Source organism: Neopsephotus bourkii, unplaced genomic scaffold (genome assembly GCF_033783945.1).
Source record: "Neopsephotus bourkii isolate Nb327-2 ecotype Australia unplaced genomic scaffold, CSIRO-AGI_Nbou_v1 NB_1250, whole genome shotgun sequence".
Lineage (NCBI taxonomy): Eukaryota > Metazoa > Chordata > Aves > Psittaciformes > Psittacidae > Neopsephotus > Neopsephotus bourkii.
Window position 1 is genome coordinate 4,921,284 of NW_026901735.1, and position 17,824 is coordinate 4,939,107.

The following is a 17,824-nucleotide window of genomic DNA, read 5'->3' on the forward strand; positions in this document are numbered from 1 at the left end:
TCCATTTTTCTCACTTCAAACCTGGGAGGGTTTTAGTCCCCATCCCCAACACCTACTTCCCACTTGTATAAGTAAAGCCAGACATGGCAAAGCATCCCTAATGTGGATGGTGAACAACAGCAATACTTGTGCACACTGCATCCCACCACGCTATGGAGGACCATCCACTTCTGGTGGTTGAGACACCATGAGGCATGGGTTCAGCAAGGACTGGTTTCCTGAGACAGCATCCACGCTTAGGTATCATTGCAATTTTTAAGCATACAGTGAAAAATATGCACCAGGAAAGAGAGGAAAAAAATCCATATTGGGTTGAGAAGAAACTAGTACAAATTGCAAAACCTGCATGGTTCCCAAAGAGCTAAATTCTTGCATTTCCAAAGAGGAGGATCTGAAAACATCAACCAAGCCAGGCTCATCCCACTGGCCATGGGTAATGCTGATGGCCTCATGCTCTGCACTCATGGGTACCAGCACATGCTCCACCCTCAGCTTCCAATATTTTGGTGAGACAAGAGATTTAAATAATTATAACACTAATAAAACCCCTTTAATATGTTTAACACCCCATATAAAGAGAAAACTGGGGCTGTTCAGCCTGGAGAAGAGAAGGCTTCTGAAGGGGAGACCTTAGAGCAGCTCCAGTGCCTAAAGGGGCTGCAGGAAAGCTGGAGAGGGGCTTGGGACAAGGGCCTGTAGGGACAGGCCAAGGGGAATGGCTTGAACCTGCCCGAGGGGAGACTGAGCTGAGCTCTTAGGCAGAAGCTCTTCCCTGTGAGGGTGCTGAGGCGCTGGCACAGGGTGCCCAGAGAAGCTGTGGCTGCCCCATCCCTGGCAGTGCTCAAGGCCAGGTTGGACACAGGGGCTTGGAGCAAGCTGCTCCAGTGGAAGGGGTCCCTGCCTGTGGCAGGGGTTGGAGCTGGGTGAGCTTTAAGCTCCCTTCCAACACAAACCAGGCTGGGATTCTGTGTTTACTGCAGGGAATCACAGATACTCTGTGCAGGTTTACAAGTTTCAGATAAATCTAAGCGCATTCAAAAGCATGCTTATCTTAAAATAAAAACACATAAATGAACACCTCATCAAGATGTCAGTGTTCCAGTTCACAAAATTCTCACTCTCCCACAAATAGAACCAGTTTCCAACCAGTTAAAAACTCATCAAGAGCAGTAATTATTTCTTCTCCTTTTCTTGCTATCATTCTAGGGTCCTGCACCATTGGGTAGCTGGGGAGCAACGTGTTATGCAGCCTCATAAGTTGCAGATAATGGGGAGATTTTGGAAACAGTAAGTAAAAGCTACCCATAACAATTTTCTTTCTTAATGGCTGGTTCATAAAAGGTGATTCCATGTTCCCCATAGACCAATGAACCTGCTGCCCCAGACCTGGCCAGCATCCCCAGTGCCTTGGGGTAGTCAAGGCTCCTGCACAGAAGCAACCCTTGGGCATGTCCCAGGCAAGGCAAAAATCCCCCAGGAAAAACAATCCACACCAATAAAAACCTCCAAAACACACAAACCCCCCCAAAAGACCCCAAGCACCCGCCCGTCTTCCCCCCATCCAGCCTCTACACTAGTTAAATAACAAACTGAGAACTGCAGGAGGCCAACTTCAATTTATCCCCATTAATTCCTCCACAAACGTAGGCACTTTTGGGAGAAACCATGTTTTTAATGATAGCTTCTCTAAAATGACCTGTTCCTGCATGGCCTGGGTGCCTGGTTCCCAGTCATGTATGTCAGCACGGTGTAATGGGTTCGATGTCATAGCTCAAAATGAAAGTCTCTTTTGATCGTGACTATCATCAGTATTAAAGGAGACATTGACATGAGGCATTTCCTCCCATCAAAGAGCAACACCACTCATTTTCTTAATGCCAAGACATAGAAAAAATAGCAGGAAGCAATTCCTGTGAGCTCACACATGGCCATTACAGCACCCGAATTCCCAAGGTTAGGCAAATAATTCAAGTCAATAGGAGAAGCCTTGATTACACAGCTCTTGATGCCTTCCTAGGTTAATGTGGAGCGGGTGGCAGAGCACGATTTGCAGGACACACCAAGAGGAAGCCCAATTTCTGCCTGTCATCTCGGGAAGGCCGGCAATGCCGGTTAGCATGCCGGCAGCGCCGCGAGCACAGTGCTGGATGCGGCTCCATGCAGCCCTCCCCAGGCTGGGCCCTGCTGCCTCGGCCAATGGGCCAGGAAACACAAATCCAAGGGGATATTTTGACATCCTCAGGTCTCTCCAATAGATCATTTTTATTTATCAGGAATAAAAGAGAAATCTATTCCCTCGAGTATCCATTCTGCTCAAAATACAAATTCAGTTCTTCCTTTCCCTGCATCTGACCCCAGCAGGCATTAAAAAATTAAATAGAATTAAAAAGAGCTTTACATACAGTCGAGACAAATGACATAGGTTAAAATCTCTTTAATGCCCAAAGGCTTTTCCCACACACCATCAGACACAGTCTCACAACACTCTTCTGCTCGGAGCCCATATTTCCTTCTCATTTATTCCAATAAGCCACAATCCAACACCCCCCCACCAGAGCCTGCGCCTTCAAACCAGTGACACAACATGGCAAAAATGACCCTAAGTTCAAATATCCTTGTTTCCTGCTGGAAAGATGCTCCTCCATGCACTGTAAAGCCACCAAATCCCATCGAGCATCGCCAGGCTTCACAGCCCCGGTCTGTGCATGCAGCTAACACTTAAATTCACCCGCTGTGCATCACATCAGGTGGAAAAAGTGGGTTTCCAAGCAGAGGATAAAATAATGCCTAAAGGATCCTAATTCCAATCAACCCATCCGGTTGGGGTTCATCTCCCTGCCCAGGCTGCTGCCTGGAACTGGCAGCTCCCATGGATAGCCGGGTGTTTGCCTACCCTGAGCTGCCTACACAGGGCTGGGGAGGGAACTGCAAATAATCTGATGGGCTTGATATTATATCACCATCCGCCAGCTTGCCGGCAGTGGGCAGGGTGCTTCGGTTCGACTGGGATTAGGGGGAGGGGAGGATTTCATTTTATTATCATTATCATTATTTTGGGGGTTTTTAATAGGAAAAGGATTCACACGCTCGGGTTCAGCGCATCTTCCTTCCCCCTCGGCTTTGAAAACTCCAGTGATCCCGAAAGACATGCTCAGATCATCACCTACCTTCCATCATGGTGGCAGAATTTCATTCCTCAATTTCCAAGGAGCCTGGAAAAATACAGGAGAATACAATCCCGGTTACCAGATGCTGAACGGGAGCCCTTCCACCAACCGCCTCCGATCCCGCTCAGCTGCCGGAATAACGCGGAGGGGAAAAACCCGAGCGCGGAGGCTAGGGGCAGGCCATGGATGCTGCTGTGCCTGTATCACCTCCAGGAGCACCGGAGGATGCTGAGAGAGAGAAAGGGAGGACGAGCCGGGCTCCGGCGCAGCCAGTCCCTCCCGCCCCGCACCTCCTCACATGCGCGCTCGCTCCCGCCACCCCCCCCGGGAACACACCAACCTATTTCCCATTTTTTTCCCCTTTCCCCCCCTTCCTTTCCACTTTCACCAAAAGCATAACCCCTCTCCGTACCTCGTGACGCACTTCCCCTCCCTCTAATCCTATTGCAGCGGCGGGGGGAGCCGGATTAATTACCAGGCGCTGTCAGATTAGGGAGCAGGGCTGGCAACGAGGGGGGGAAAGAGAGATCCAGGCTGGAGGAGGCAGCGGAGCTCGCTCCGGGCCCGGCTCCCGCAGCCGTTCAAGAGGGAAACGCATGGGGCTGACGTCACACCGCCTGCAATTAGCCCCCAAAGGATGATGCGGGAGAAATTTCTCCCGGGATTGCCTTCCGACCGCGCCTGGGAAGCGATCCCATGGGAGGAGCGGCCCCGGCACCGCCGGAGCAGGGAGCAAAAGAGGATGGGGAGGGAGCGGGGGTGCAAGAGCTGAGCCTGGGGACCCCCCCATTGCCCATCAGCAGGGGCAGCAGCAGCCGGTGGCACCCCCAAGGAGATGCCACCAGAGCCTGTCCCAGCCAAGTGACACATCCCCTGTCTCTCTGTCAGCCACGGCTTCCAGCTCCCCTCAGCACCGAGCTGAGCCTCAGCCGGCCCCTAATGACAGTGGGACCCTCACTGGCTTGGGAAGCACCACTCGGGGCTGCTTACAAGGGTGGGGGTGACAGGGAGCTCCAACACAGGGGTTCTGCGGGACACCACCAGGGTTACCCCAGTGAATATGTGAGGTACAAGTCTGGTCCTGGCAAAACGGGGTTTAAACGGCTCAGAAAGTTCAGACACCCCTGGAGAAGAGAAGGCTCCTGAAGGGGAGACCTGAGAGCAGCTCCAGTGCCTAAAGGGGCTGCAGGAAAGCTGGAGAGGGGCTTGGGACAAGGGCCTGTAGGGACAGGCCAAGGGGAATGGCTTGAACCTGCCCGAGGGGAGACTGAGCTGAGCTCTTAGGCAGAAGCTCTTCCCTGTGAGGGTGCTGAGGCGCTGGCACAGGGTGCCCAGAGAAGCTGTGGCTGCCCCATCCCTGGCAGTGCTCAAGGCCAGGTTGGACACAGGGGCTTGGAGCAAGCTGCTCCAGTGGAAGGGGTCCCTGCCCGTGGCAGGGGTTGGAGCTGGGTGAGCTGAAACCAGCCTGTTCCAGCATTCGCAAACACAGCTTTTCTGTGTGACCTGGTGCCTGATGGAAACTCAACCTCCACCTCTCACCCTGCATCACCGTATTTAGGATCACTCAAGGCAGCCACACACGTTTCTCAGGACCTCATTCTGCTCACAGGCAGGGACAGCAAAACCCACATCATTTTCCTATTTAAAAAAATAAACCTTCCCCCCCCCCCCCATTTAAAATTTTGCCATTTTTCCCATTAAAAAAATAATAAATCTTTCCTGTTAAAAATTCCTATCTTTCTTCCATTAAAAAGAAAAATAAACCTGAAACAAACAAATCTACTAATTCTCCCCCATTAAACAAATAAATCTCATTTTCCCCATTAAAACACTCCCAAAGCCGAGCACCTCTGAGGGTCTGGATGCACCAGTGGGGAAACGAGACTCAACCCCACATCAGAGCCCCCAGCCTTGAGTGTCCCAACCCAAAGCGTCCCCAGCTGCAGCCCTCGCCCATCACAGCACCGAGATGCCCCCACGGGCTGGGATTACTCAACAGATGGTGGGTTAATCCCTGCCGGAGCCCCTGTGTCCTGTCCCAACTCCCAGCACCTTCTGCACGGGCACAGGGCCGTGGGATGGTGCCTGTGGCAAATCCCTTTGTAATCCCAGAGCGAGCACAATGAGATTAACGTGGCTTCATTGCCCCCCCCCCCCCCGAACACCCCAAGGAGAGGGGCTGGCACAGTGACAGGATGCCCTGGTGATGGGCATGCACACACCATGTCCAAATCCCTCTGGACACACCAAATTAACACCTATTCTTATCACGGCGCTGCTGTAGCCATCCCGCATCCCAGTGATGCTGCTTTCCATGACACTCCTCAGCCAGGCTTGTCCTTCTTAAGCAAGCAGGAAGAGCTGTAACTTCCCTGCAGACACCTTCCCAAGCTGGCAATGGGTAAATAAGTTGTCACCAAACTCCTCCATTTCACAGCACCCCCCCACTGTGGCCCCATAACCCATGGTAGCACAGATGGGGACCCCTGGATTACTGCTAATCCCAGCACGGCTCCAGCTTGCTCAGCTCTGTGGGATGTCTCGACCTTATGAAATAATTCCTGCCATGGGGCAAGAGCGAAACTCAGCTTCCTGAGGGTCAAATGAGCCCTGATCCAGCTCTGGGGCAGCAGCACAAGAGGGACGTGGAGCTGTTGGAGCGAGTGCAGAGGAGGCCATGGAGATGCTGCGAGGGCTGGAGCAGCTCTGCTCTGGAGCCAGGCTGAGAGAGCTGGGCTGGGGCAGCCTGGAGAAGAGAAGGCTCCTGAAGGGGAGACCTGAGAGCAGCTCCAGTGCCTAAAGGGGCTGCAGGAAACCCAGAGAGGGGCTTGGGACAAGGGATGTAGGAGTTGAACACATCCCTGGCAGTGCTCCAGGCCAGGTTGGACACAGGGGCTTGGAGCAAGCTGCTCCAGTGGAAGGGGTCCCTGACCGTGGCAGGGGTTGGAAATGGAGGAGCTTTAAGGTCCTTTCCAACCCAAACCAGGCTGGGATTCTGTGACACCATGAACCTGCTCCCTGCACTGGCTCTTCCCATAGGCGGGAGGCACAAGGAAAGCCTTGCTACTGGTACCCCAGCAGGGCAGCGTGCCAACGAGCCCATTCATTCCAAGGCAAAAATTGCTACTTGTGGATTTCTCTACGGTTCCCAACCGCAGGAGCTGACCCCCGGCCATTTCCCAGCTAAAGCACCGGCAATCCCAGGCAGCTCCTGAAGGGTACGCGCTCGGAGGCTGCAGCAAGCATCAACAGCCGAGTCAATGGCATTAACAAAATGAAAGGCAGAAAGTGAGTCACTGAGCACATTACTCACATCCCAGCAGAGTCATGCTTGAGGTACATGTGACAGGCGCCGGGAGGAGCCCGGCTCGGCCCCGGCCAGGACAGGGTGCCCCCGGGATGCAGCACGGACAGGGATTTGCTATATAAGGCTCCAATCCCTCGTCCCCACGCAGGATCCGGCCCTGGCAAATCCCCCAGCATTAGCAGCAGTAATGGGCAGCCGGTGCCTTGTTTACATCCACCTCTGTGGCTCCACAGCCCCTTTGTTAAACCATAATTAAAGCTTCACTAAAATAAGCTCATCCTTCATCTGGTGCTGGTGGGAACGCGGTGGAGGAGGCCAGACCCTCAGCATCCCCATTACTGATCGCTCCCGACACCACACAGTGCTGGGGATTCCTCCCCATCACTGCAAAATAGACTTTCCAACAGAGTTCAGCTATCTGCCTCTAGAAAATCGGGTTATGCCATGGAGGGCACTGGAGGTTTTAAACCCTGGGATGCAGGACTCACTGTGAACATTGATGGTGGTGGTGTGCCATAGGACAGCTGGAGACAAACCCAAAGCCTTGCACAAGCTGCCTTCTGGGCTCTGATAAAGTGACATACTTACAAAGATACCTTGCCCAAAATGCTTCTCCCGACTAGGGAAGGGGGCTCTGAGATGCAGGGCTCAACCAGGAGCTTCTCACTCAGGTCTCCTGCATGGAGCCAGATCAGTCACATCTCCAGCACCAAATACCTCACACAATCTTCTTAGGAATGCTGCAGGCTGTGGAGCTGAACCTGAATATGCTGCAACTTGGGATACCACCAGGCTGGACCATAGAACCATAGAACAGTAGGGTTGGATCACCCCACCTCATGCTTTGCCCAGCCATCACACATGCATTGAGTCCCACGGCAGGAGCAGGGCTGGACCAGCCCCAGGACATCACAGGAATGAGCCCCCAGCTCATCCCTTGACCCTGATCACATGAGCCCATCACCACCCTTCAGGGTGGGAGCAGCAGGGACTAAAGCAGAGGAGCATCTCCCACTGCATCCCTGCGCATCCCGGGCACAGGGCCCCTTTCAGGCCGCAGCTGCTCCTCGCTCCACAATACAGCCCGTTACCTTCTGCTCTATTAGTTTCCTGCTCTATTCATCCCCGGTTTTCCCACGCACAAAGAGCCACCGAGCCCTTTCCATCTCACTGAGCTGCTCCGAGGACTGACACAAGGGATGTGGGACGAGCCAGGTCCCTGGGAGAGAGCCCTCTCCCATGGGACATGGACTTGGAGAGGGCGGAGAGCTGGATGGGTGCCTGCTTTCCCAACAGCGCCAGGGAAAACGTGCTTATCCTGCATTTAAGGGGAGACTCGGTGCACTGGGCTGTCCTCTGGATGGAGGGGAGGGCACAACCTCAGCATGAAGCAGCTCACTGGGGAAGCATCAGGAGCAGAGCACACGCTGCACCTTAGCCCCTTCCTGCCCTTCGCTGCCTCTTGCCTTCACCCACTGGCACGTAAGGAAACAGCCCCAGGGAAACACAACCACGCTGGCCCCAACATGCCCCTGCCGAGTGCTGTGCACCCTGTCAAACACCCCCAAAGCAGCCAGCCCCTGCTCAGAACCAGCCCAGCAGCATCCCACAGGACCCCAAACCACCCTTGGTGCGAGCAGCCCCTGTGATCCCAGCCCAAGTCATAACCGGGCTGGAAACCCCCTCATGGGGCCGACCCCCTCCATCCCCAGGCCTGAGCTGGATGCGGGGCACGGAAGGGACCAAGCACCCATGGGGCGGCACCAGGGAGCTCGCTCAGTGCCCCCCAGCACTCCCGTTTTGGCGAGCAGGGCCCCTCCGCTGTGGCAGGGAGGTGCGGGCAGAGCAGAGCCGCACCGTGCGCGCCCAAGGGCTGAATTAGCGCTGCCGGAGCCGGCTCTGCCCTGTTTAACCACTACCCTGCAAGCAGAGGTACTCAGGCTGCACCCCGGGGCGCTGGGCACGGGGGGAGCCCCACGCACCCCCTGCCCCGTGCCACCGCACGGCGACCGGCAGCAACCGAAACCCACCTCCGCCGCGCAGGGAGGCTCACCACGGGCAGGGCAGGGCAGGGCAGCACCGCGCCATAAAGCACCTTCCTCCGCTCTGCCCTCCTCTTCCTCCTCCTCCCAGCACCAGGAGCTCCTCCTGGCTCCCACCCACAGCCGGGTAACCTCGGTGAGCACCTGCCCCAGCGCCTCAGCGCACACCCAATGGGATGAGGAGCAGCTGGATGCGGCCCAGGGATGCTCTGAGCTCCAAACCCAGCACCTCTGCAGCCCCCCATACACCCCGGTGGGCACTGCTCCTGGGTATCAAAGGGACCAATCACCCGCGTGTCCAGCAAAGAGATGGAAGAGGGAACACTGCTCTGGTTTGGGGTTTTTTGCTGGGGAGAGAGGCTTGGGCCAAGGGCCTGTAGGGACAGGCCAAGGGGAATGGCTTGAACCTGCCCGAGGGGAGACTGAGCTGAGCTCTTAGGCAGAAGCTCTTCCCTGTGAGGGTGCTGAGGCGCTGGCACAGGGTGCCCAGAGAAGCTGTGGCTGCCCCATCCCTGGCAGTGCTCAAGGCCAGGTTGGACACAGGGGCTTGGAGCAAGCTGCTCCAGTGGAAGGGGTCCCTGCCCGTGGCAGGGGTTGGAGCTGGAGGAGCTTTGAGGTCCTTTCCAGCACAAACCAGGCTGGGATTCTGTGAAGAAGGCATTTGGGAACACTGAATAAGACCTCCTGCACCCCACAGTTGGGGTTTGCAGCCAGCAGCCACACTTCACTCCCCACATCTCAGCATTGCTAAGCCCATTTTGGATGTGATCACTGAGGACATCAGCATTTTGGAATAGGAACAGCCCTGTCCATGTGCCCCCTGGCATGGGTCAGGGGTCAGCCCTGTGCCCTGGTCCCCAGCAGCCCCACACTGCATCCAGCATCCCCATCAGGCGCAGGGAAGGGGGACCCCAGCTCCAGCCTCTGCGCATGCAGGGGGAAGCCCCAGAAGTGCCATTTCACCCAGTTCCACCCAAAGAGACATTGATGCGATTTGAAGCGCTGCACCCTGAGGGTGGGAAGGAGCTCGGCAGCACACGGGGAGGGAGGGAGCAGCATCAGCTTTCAGATGGAAGATGAGGTGTACAAACCAGTGCCAGCCGGGGCACTGCAAAGGCACTCCTGCTTTGGACACTGCTACCTCTTTAGACATCAGAGCCATTGAAACAGCTCCCAGCTCCTGTGTTGCTCCCCATAGTTTAAGCATTAACTTAAGGAGGGTGTTAATGAGCAAGGGGGAAGATGTCAAAGAATGGGGCTGGGATTACCGATGATCCACAGCAAACCACACTGAAGGAGCCCGAGATGCACTGAGTGCTCCTGCTCCAGGCAGCTCCCACCTCAGGCAGGTTTTGGGGGTGAGGTGGAGGGTTTGGCCCAAATGAGTCAGCTGAGAATAAGGAAAACAAGAAAACCTGTGTTGTTTTAATGGTGAAACTGTTCTTCCCACCGTTCTGCTGCAAAACCCCAACCTCTGCTCGCCCAGCCCTGAGGGCTCGCTTTGGGGGTGCTGCAAGGGTTTACGTGGGTTCTCAGAGAACCAAGGAATGGGTTGGGTTGGAAGGGACCTTAAAGCTCCTCCAGCTCCAACCCCTGCCACGGGCAGGGACCCCTTCCACTGGAGCAGCTTGCTCCAAGCCCCTGTGTCCAACCTGGCCTTGAGCACTGCCAGGGATGGGGCAGCCACAGCTTCTCTGGGCACCCTGTGCCAGCGCCTCAGCACCCTCACAGGGAAGAGCTTCTGCCTAAGAGCTCAGCTCAGTCTCCCCTCGGGCAGGTTCAAGCCATTCCCCTTGGCCTGTCCCTACAGGCCCTTGTCCCAAGCCCCTCTCCAGGTTTCCTGCAGCCCCTTTAGGCACTGGAGCTGCTCTCAGGTCTCCCCTTCAGGAGCCTTCTCTTCTCCAGGCTGCCCCAGCCCAGCTCTCTCAGCCTGGCTCCAGAGCAGAGCTGCTCCAGCTCTCGCAGCATCTCCGTGTCCCTCTTCTCCCCCCAGCCTGTGTTTGCTGCAGGAGCCGCTGCTCGGGTCTCAGGGTGCTCCTGTGGGTGCTGCATGGGGAGATGCCCCCGTGGGGCCTGCAGTGCCCGGGTACCCCTGGGTCAGGGGGTGCTGTTAAAGACCCGCGGTGCCCCGTGCAGGCAGGGGGGGGAGTTTTGTCCTCACCAGTTTCCAAAGCCCCAAGGAGAAGTTCTTCAGCCCCTGCAATGGGCACGGTCCTGTTGCCTCCTGCGCCTTGAGGGTGTTCCCAGAGCTCTGCTGCAGGCCGGGCGGTGGCAGTGCTGTGTGCAGGGTGGTGGCCAGCCTGGGTCAAGGCTAATGCATGTCAAAGCGCTCCTGCTGCTGCTGTGTGTGACCTCAAGCCTTGTGACTCCCCGCCTTTGATGTGGTGGCAATGTCACGTTTGGCTGAGCACCCATAAACACCTTTATGTGTTTGCATCTTCCAGCCACCAGCAGCGTGGCCCACGTGGCCAGGGAGGAAACGTGTATCCTTCCCTTATAATAAAAGAGCTTTCTGCAAGACCTATATATTAAGAGCTGAAGGGGTTTCTTAAAGGGGAGGGACAGAAGGTGAGAGGCAAAGATGTGTGGCAGTGGCTGGGTCAGGCAGGTGGGTTTGGATCCCATCAGCTGCATTTGCACATCAGCACCGGGGATGTGGAGCTGTGAGCTCCTGTGGAACAGCAAGGAGCAATGCAGGAGCAGGTCAGAGCAGGAGGAAGGAAGAGGGAGTTGTGCTGGGAAATAGCTGTGTGATGGGGCAGGAAAGGCAGAGAGACCCCCAAAGGTGGGGGTAACCCAAAGCAGGCCCGGAGTTACTGCCTCCAGATGTGAGTGAATCCAGATGTGCAGGAACCCAGCTGTGGTCAGTGCCCACCTGTGACCCGCTCCAACCACACCGGCACCGCAGCCATGCCCCCCTCCATCAGTGCCTGGCTCCAGCTGTCGGACCGCAGCTGCTCCTGTCTCCAGCTGTTGAAGGCGCTGCCCTGGCCCGCTCCAGCTGCGCCGGCCCCGCTCCGTGTCCCTGCCGCGCACACCCCGGCCGTGCAGCGCCCCGCAGTGCGCGCTGCAGCTGCAGTGGTGCAGGGCCTCGGCAGGTGGAGCTCTGCAGCCGTGCAGGCGCCGTGCGCCAGCGGGATGGGAGCTGTGCACAGGGGCTGCAGCCGGGCACAGGCAGGGGACAGGGGCAAGAGGGGAGCCACAGCAGGACCTGCTGCAGCAGTGACTCTCTCCTGCAGGTCAAACACCTTCTGCAGTACATAGGTATGTTTATATGCACATATAGATATATATGTTTCATTGCAGCAATCTCTGTGGTGAGCAGCCTGCCGTGCGGATGAGGATGTCCCTAGGCTGGTCCTGTTGGGGACTGGGAGTCCTCAGAGACAGGGAGCCCTTAGGGACCCCGTGGCACATTTGGAAGAGCTAAAACACTTAAAGGCATCTTAAACTGCACCAGCTGCACCGCATCCCCTGTCCTTCCCGGCATCCAGCCCGATTCCCTGCTGCCAGACCCACCTCCCCTTCGCACCGAGGCCACCGGAGCCGTGAGCCCTCGGGCTGGGTTCCAGCGCCGCAGGCTCGATAACATCAGTGCTTCGGGCGCCAGCCCCCAGCTCCTTCCTGTTGTTGACTCCGGAGCTGTCAGCGGCGGATCCTCATGGCTCTCTTTTCATCTGCAGGACTTTGAAGTGAACTCTAAACCAGTGGCACCTACACCTCCTTGGCTGGCAAATCCTTAGCGCTGCGTTATCAACCTCCATGCAGTCTCTGCCAAGCACAGCTAAAGGCTGGGGGAGACTGCACGGAGCAGCCCCGAGGAGAAGGACTTGGGGGTGTTCGTTGATGAGAAGCTCCCCATGACCCAGTTTCAGTTGAGCCCAGAACCCCCCCTGTGCTGGGCTGCACCCCCAGAGCGTGAGCAGCAGCTCAGGGAGGGGATCCTGCCCCTCTGCTGTGCTCTGGGGAGACCCCCCCTGCAGCCCTGATCCAGCTCTGGGGCAGCAGCACAAGAGGGACGTGGAGCTGTTGGAGCGAGTGCAGAGGAGGCCATGGAGATGCTGCGAGGGCTGGAGCAGCTCTGCTCTGGAGCCAGGCTGAGAGAGCTGGGCTGGGGCAGCCTGGAGAAGAGAAGGCTCCTGAAGGGGAGACCTGAGAGCAGCTCCAGTGCCTAAAGGGGCTGCAGGAAAGCTGGAGAGGGGCTTGGGACAAGGGCCTGTAGGGACAGGCCAAGGGGAATGGCTTGAACCTGCCCGAGGGGAGACTGAGCTGAGCTCTTAGGCAGAAGCTCTTCCCTGTGAGGGTGCTGAGGCGCTGGCACAGGGTGCCCAGAGAAGCTGTGGCTGCCCCATCCCTGGCAGTGCTCAAGGCCAGGTTGGACACAGGGGCTTGGAGCAAGCTGCTCCAGTGGAAGGGGTCCCTGCCCGTGGCAGGGGTTGGAGCTGGAGGAGCTTGAAGGTCCCTTCCAGCTCAAAACCAGGCTGGGATTCTCTGATTATACCTTGGGAAACACAAAACACTCCATCCTGCTGGCTGCCATACTGAGGGAAACAGCAGTGTGCATCATGGTGTGCTCAGGCACATGGGGCACCCCCATGCCAGCATGATGGACACAGAGCCAGGCTTGGCAGGGCCAAACCATGAGCAGAAGCTGCGGCAGGGACCAGCACCGCTTGCAGCTGCTGGCATGCATCTCTGCAGTGGGCGGCAGGTTGAAATGCCTGCGCTCCTCCCTCACTCCCATGGACCAGGAGTTCAAAAGCGCATGGAAAAGCATCCCCACAGCCGGGAGAGCACCGTGGGAAGGCAGCAGAGCAGGTTTGGTGTTCCATTTCTTTGCACCATGGTTCCTATGGACAACACCGACCTCTGGGGCAGGAGTTTATGGGCAGCGCTGGGGGCTCTGTGGGACCCTTGTCCCTGGGCAGCTGGGATGGGGACAGCGAGCAGCGGCTCATCCCAGCACTGATGCCGTGGGGGGTTATGGATGGTGGAAATTCCCTTTGAAACCCCAGTGGGAAGCTAAATCCTTGAGGAGCCAGCCGCTTGGGCACTGCTGCAGTAGGGGTGTTGGGGGCATCCATCATTAACACTGGCAGCAAGAAGGGGAGAGATTGTGGGTCCTTATCCTGCATCCCCGAGGCTGGGTCCTGCACCATCCACCCTGCACACAGCACAGCCCCTGCTGCACACCTGCACTGCACAGCCCTGTGCGCTCCCCAGTTGCACAGCTGGATGCACACAGCGGTTGCACAGCTGGATGCACACAGCGGTTGCACAGCTGGATGCACACCTCGCTCGTACCTGGGAGCCACCCGGTCTCTGGAAGTACACGCTTTCTGCACCCTGTTTTGCAGGTTTTCATCCTGTTTCCCCCTCCAGGATCTGAGCCGTGGCCATTCCAACCCCTTTGGGCGCAGCCAGAGCTGCTGGGAATGGGGAGAGCACTGGGAAAGGGGAGCAGGACCCATCATCTCGCTGCATCAAGCAAGGAGGAAGCACCACACTGCATTGCTGCCTCTATGTGGACCTGCTCTGATGATAAAGGAAAGCATGCAAACCCCATGGGGTGCTCAGGGCCAGTCAGTTTTGGATGGGAGGAGGATAAAGCAGACCCAAGAGGCATCCTCATTCCCTGAGAAAAGGATGAAAAGCACCAGCAAGCTGCCCGACTCCCGAACTGGGGTTTCCCACCCCCAAAATGGGAGGAAAGCATGGGGGATTCGGGTTAGCTTTGCAGCATAGCTGCCACCAGGGTGTTTCTGTGCTGCTGCAAGAAGGAGAAGTGAAAGGAGCTGTTATTTCAGTGCCAGAGCAAGAGCAGTGTTTGCATGTGCTTGTGATGAACCGGCCTGGCAGAACGAGGTCACTGGAAGGGAAACAAAGGAAGCAAGAGAAGGCTGGTGGAGGGGGGGGACTGGGGCACCCTGTGCTGTGTCAGCCCCACACCTGGGCACCCCGTGTCCCAGTGCCATCCTTGGTGCTCTGGGGTTGGTTGTTCACCTGCAGCTCCAGCTCTTTGCTGCCTTCTCCACCCAGTTCCCATGCTCTTCCACTCCAATAACCCCGTGTCCCAGCTCTGTGCATCCCCGGGAGCCACGAGCGCAGCGCTGGCTGCAGCAAAGGCGAATGGGAACGATGCTCAGGGGGGATTCATGGAGAACCATTTGGGATTGGCACCACCATGAAGCCTGCACCTTACACCCATGCCAAGGTGCTGGGAGAAGCACCCCAGGAGGCTGCAGCCCCACTCCCAGGGTTACCATCGGCTGCTGAGGCTGCAGCCCCCTTCCAGCCGGATGAGAGGTGCTGGCATGGAGGTGTCCCCCATGAAGTGCTGGGTGAGAAGATGGGCATGGGATGGGGGATCTGCACTTCCACACTGCTTCTATGGAACCAGGGAGTGCTGGGTCCCCTCCAGGTACCCCTAGCTCCCCAGCATCACCCACAGCAAGGGCAGTCGACAGGGAGGCCCTGGTCATGTCCCCCCCCCACCACCACCAGCAGGATGTTTTTGCCTGGAAATCCCGTTGTTTTGGGTCAGGCCGGGACATGAAAGCATCCCTGAGCCCCGGAGCCGCCCTGCACCCGGCGCAGGCTGCGCTGCGGCCATCGCCTTCCTGTCTGCATCCGCCTTCCTGTCGCCGCTGCCACCGGCACGGCACGGCCCCGCTCAGGAAGGAGAAGGTCTCCACATGGAGAGGGTGGCCGTGCCCTCTGCCTGCCTCTCTTCCCCTTGGTCTCTGCTGGAGCTTGGCCATGGGAGGGTTTGGTGTTACCGGTGCCAGCAGCCGGGCCGCAGCCGCTGCCGCTTGCCCACACCGAGCTGTTAAAGGAAGCAGCAGCCACAGGACGGGGTCATGCTTTCGTTTATTCACTTCATATAAAAATCTCTTTTAAGAATGCATCTGAACACAATATATAATACTATAACATACATTGTGTGAAACTTGGGGGGGGACAATAAAATAACCACCTGGAACAATGCAGTGTTCAACAGACATACAAACCCATTGATCATGCACAACTGTGCTATTTTCATTAACTAGTTAGTCACAAGTTGGACCAAAAGCTTGAAACATTATGTTACAAAGTGAGATTTGACACGGCTCACGACTGCCGGACAAGCTTTGTCAGAAGAAGTTTCACAGCACAATTATTACATCAGTTCACATTGGGTTTTGTGGCATAGAAATTCACATTGGGGTGCTCAGAAGGCGGAAGGGGACGTTTAAAAGCCAGCCCCATTGCGGGGGGGGGTTCTTTGCTTAGGTTCCTTTCTCCAGGTTTTTTCCAGCGTTTCCATTCATTGCCATGGGGTCTGGGTCTGTGAAGATGAACCCCCCGCAGGCGGCTGCCACCCGAATGCCCTCCCTGGGTTGCGTCTGTCTCTTCAGCTATGTTCAGGTTCGTGTATTTTATGCAATATAAAAGGTTAGAAGGAAGGGGGGGGAAAGGCAACTCCTGTTCGAGTTTTCTACCCCTTGAGCATCGCCGCCGAGAGGCGATGCCAGTTCATATATAAATTAATAACTTACAAAACATTACAGTATGTACATTACGTAATAAATACACTGTTATAAACAGTAATGGAGGTGTTAGAGCTCAAGGCAGTGCAGGAGGACGACGGCGGACCTAAACCTAGGAGACGTGGAGGGGAGGGAACACAAAGATCCGAGCGTGCGAGTTCCGGGGAGCCGAGGAGCTGCCGAGGGGGAAGGCGCGTCAGGACACATCACCTCGCTGCCTCCTCACTGCTTCCAGGGGCACGGCAGCAAACCACCCTCCATCCTGCTCCCCACAGGGAACAACACCCCGTGGAGGAAAACCCACTGCTATTCCTAGCAAGCCAACGGAGATGCTGCGTGAAGTGACTGTGAATGGGTCGCCTGGGGTAGCAAGAGGACGATTAAAGGTGCAGCAATGCAAAACAGAGAGGGCTTCCCCTTCTGCTTAGTCTGTAAAAGTGATGAACTGCAGTAAAGTGACAGGTATTGCCATGGAAAAAAGGAAGACTGCTTCTTGGAACAGGAAGAATCAAAAAGGAATCCGTCAATTCTGAAACACTTCTGTGTCGCTTTTGATACTAAACTCCGTGTATTTCGTTAAGAGACTCTTGAAAAGACATGAAAGTGTTTACAAAGAAGGCACACAGGTCTGCAGACAGGTGGTCAGGTGGACAGCTTTTATATGGAGAGTTATTAATCAGTAGTTTCTATCAGTCTAACTGGTATAAATTCCAAAGCTAACAGTATAAAATCTCTCAGTTGTGTGTCATTTACTCTTCAGTCACGACCCGAGCCAGCTCCAGGACAGCAGGAGGCTGGGAGCTGACAAGGATTAAAACCACAACGTCAATCACCTGTTAATTTCCTGAGCAATCATTCACTACACGATCTTTAACCCTGACTCCAATCTCAAGTAGCTGGGGAGATCTTGCAGCCCGTGGTAGACACAGGCCTCAGACCCAGGCTGCAGGCAAGTCCGTGAGACTGCTGCATGCTCCTCAAGCGTTTCAAATCCACTCACGCGGGCGCAGGACATTATGTGTCCACAGGAGATGTGTCTTCTGTCACAATCTCTATGTTTGCCTCCCTCTGTGACTCCTCTTCCCCTGGCTCGGCCACGCTGAGTGTCTTTGTATTGCTGAAGTAGCCGATGCTCTCACCGTCCTTCTCCGGTCCATCCGAGTCCTCCTCCTCCAGCGTCAGTTCAAACTGGAACTTCTCCATCAGGCCCTGGCAGTCCCTGCCCCGCTCCTCCAACGGAGGAGATGGGCTCTGAGGTATCATGCTCTGGTACCAGTTCCTGTTGTCCTCCAGCGTGTCCAGGATGTCCTGGGCATCGGGCTGCACCAGGTCAGCCCACGTCTCCCAGAGCGGATGGACGATGTAGTCAATGAATCCCACCTAAGAAACACAGCAGTATGCATGCTTAGGGAAAGCCAATGCCAAGATGGATCTAAAAGGTTCAAATGATGTTAATAGATGAATTTTACAAGCAAAATACCACACCCCACCCAGAGCAAGTCCCCAAACCAGCACAGTCTAATTGCAGATATAATGGAGATGCTGCGAGGGCTGGAGCAGCTCTGCTCTGGAGCCAGGCTGAGAGAGCTGGGCTGGGGCAGCCTGGAGAAGAGAAGGCTCCTGAAGGGGAGACCTGAGAGCAGCTCCAGTGCGTAAAGGGGCTGCAGGAAAGCTGGAGAGGGGCTTGGGACAAGGGCCTGTAGGGACAGGGCAAGGGGAATGGCTTGAACCTGCCCGAGGGGAGACTGAGCTGAGCTCTTAGGCAGAAGCTCTTCCCTG

At 56.2% G+C, this 17,824-nt stretch overlaps 2 protein-coding genes across 8 annotated transcripts in view; both read right to left on the minus strand.

Moving 5' to 3' along the window:
• SGIP1 (SH3GL interacting endocytic adaptor 1) overlaps positions 1-3,513 on the minus strand; it is a 50,398-nt gene extending 46,885 nt beyond the window's left edge. The window contains exon 1 of the mRNA XM_061364910.1: positions 3,168-3,513. Coding sequence (XP_061220894.1) covers positions 3,168-3,177 — 10 coding nt within the window. The 5' untranslated portion in view covers positions 3,178-3,513. The remainder of the gene's footprint in view (positions 1-3,167) is intronic.
• A 13,161-nt stretch (positions 3,514-16,674) lies between these two features.
• PDE4B (phosphodiesterase 4B) overlaps positions 16,675-17,824 on the minus strand; it is a 222,592-nt gene continuing 221,442 nt past the window's right edge. For all 7 annotated transcript variants that reach the window (XM_061364884.1, XM_061364890.1, XM_061364885.1 and 4 more), the window contains one exon: positions 16,675-17,425. In XM_061364884.1, coding sequence (XP_061220868.1) covers positions 17,060-17,425 — 366 coding nt within the window. In that variant the 3' untranslated portion in view covers positions 16,675-17,059. The remainder of the gene's footprint in view (positions 17,426-17,824) is intronic.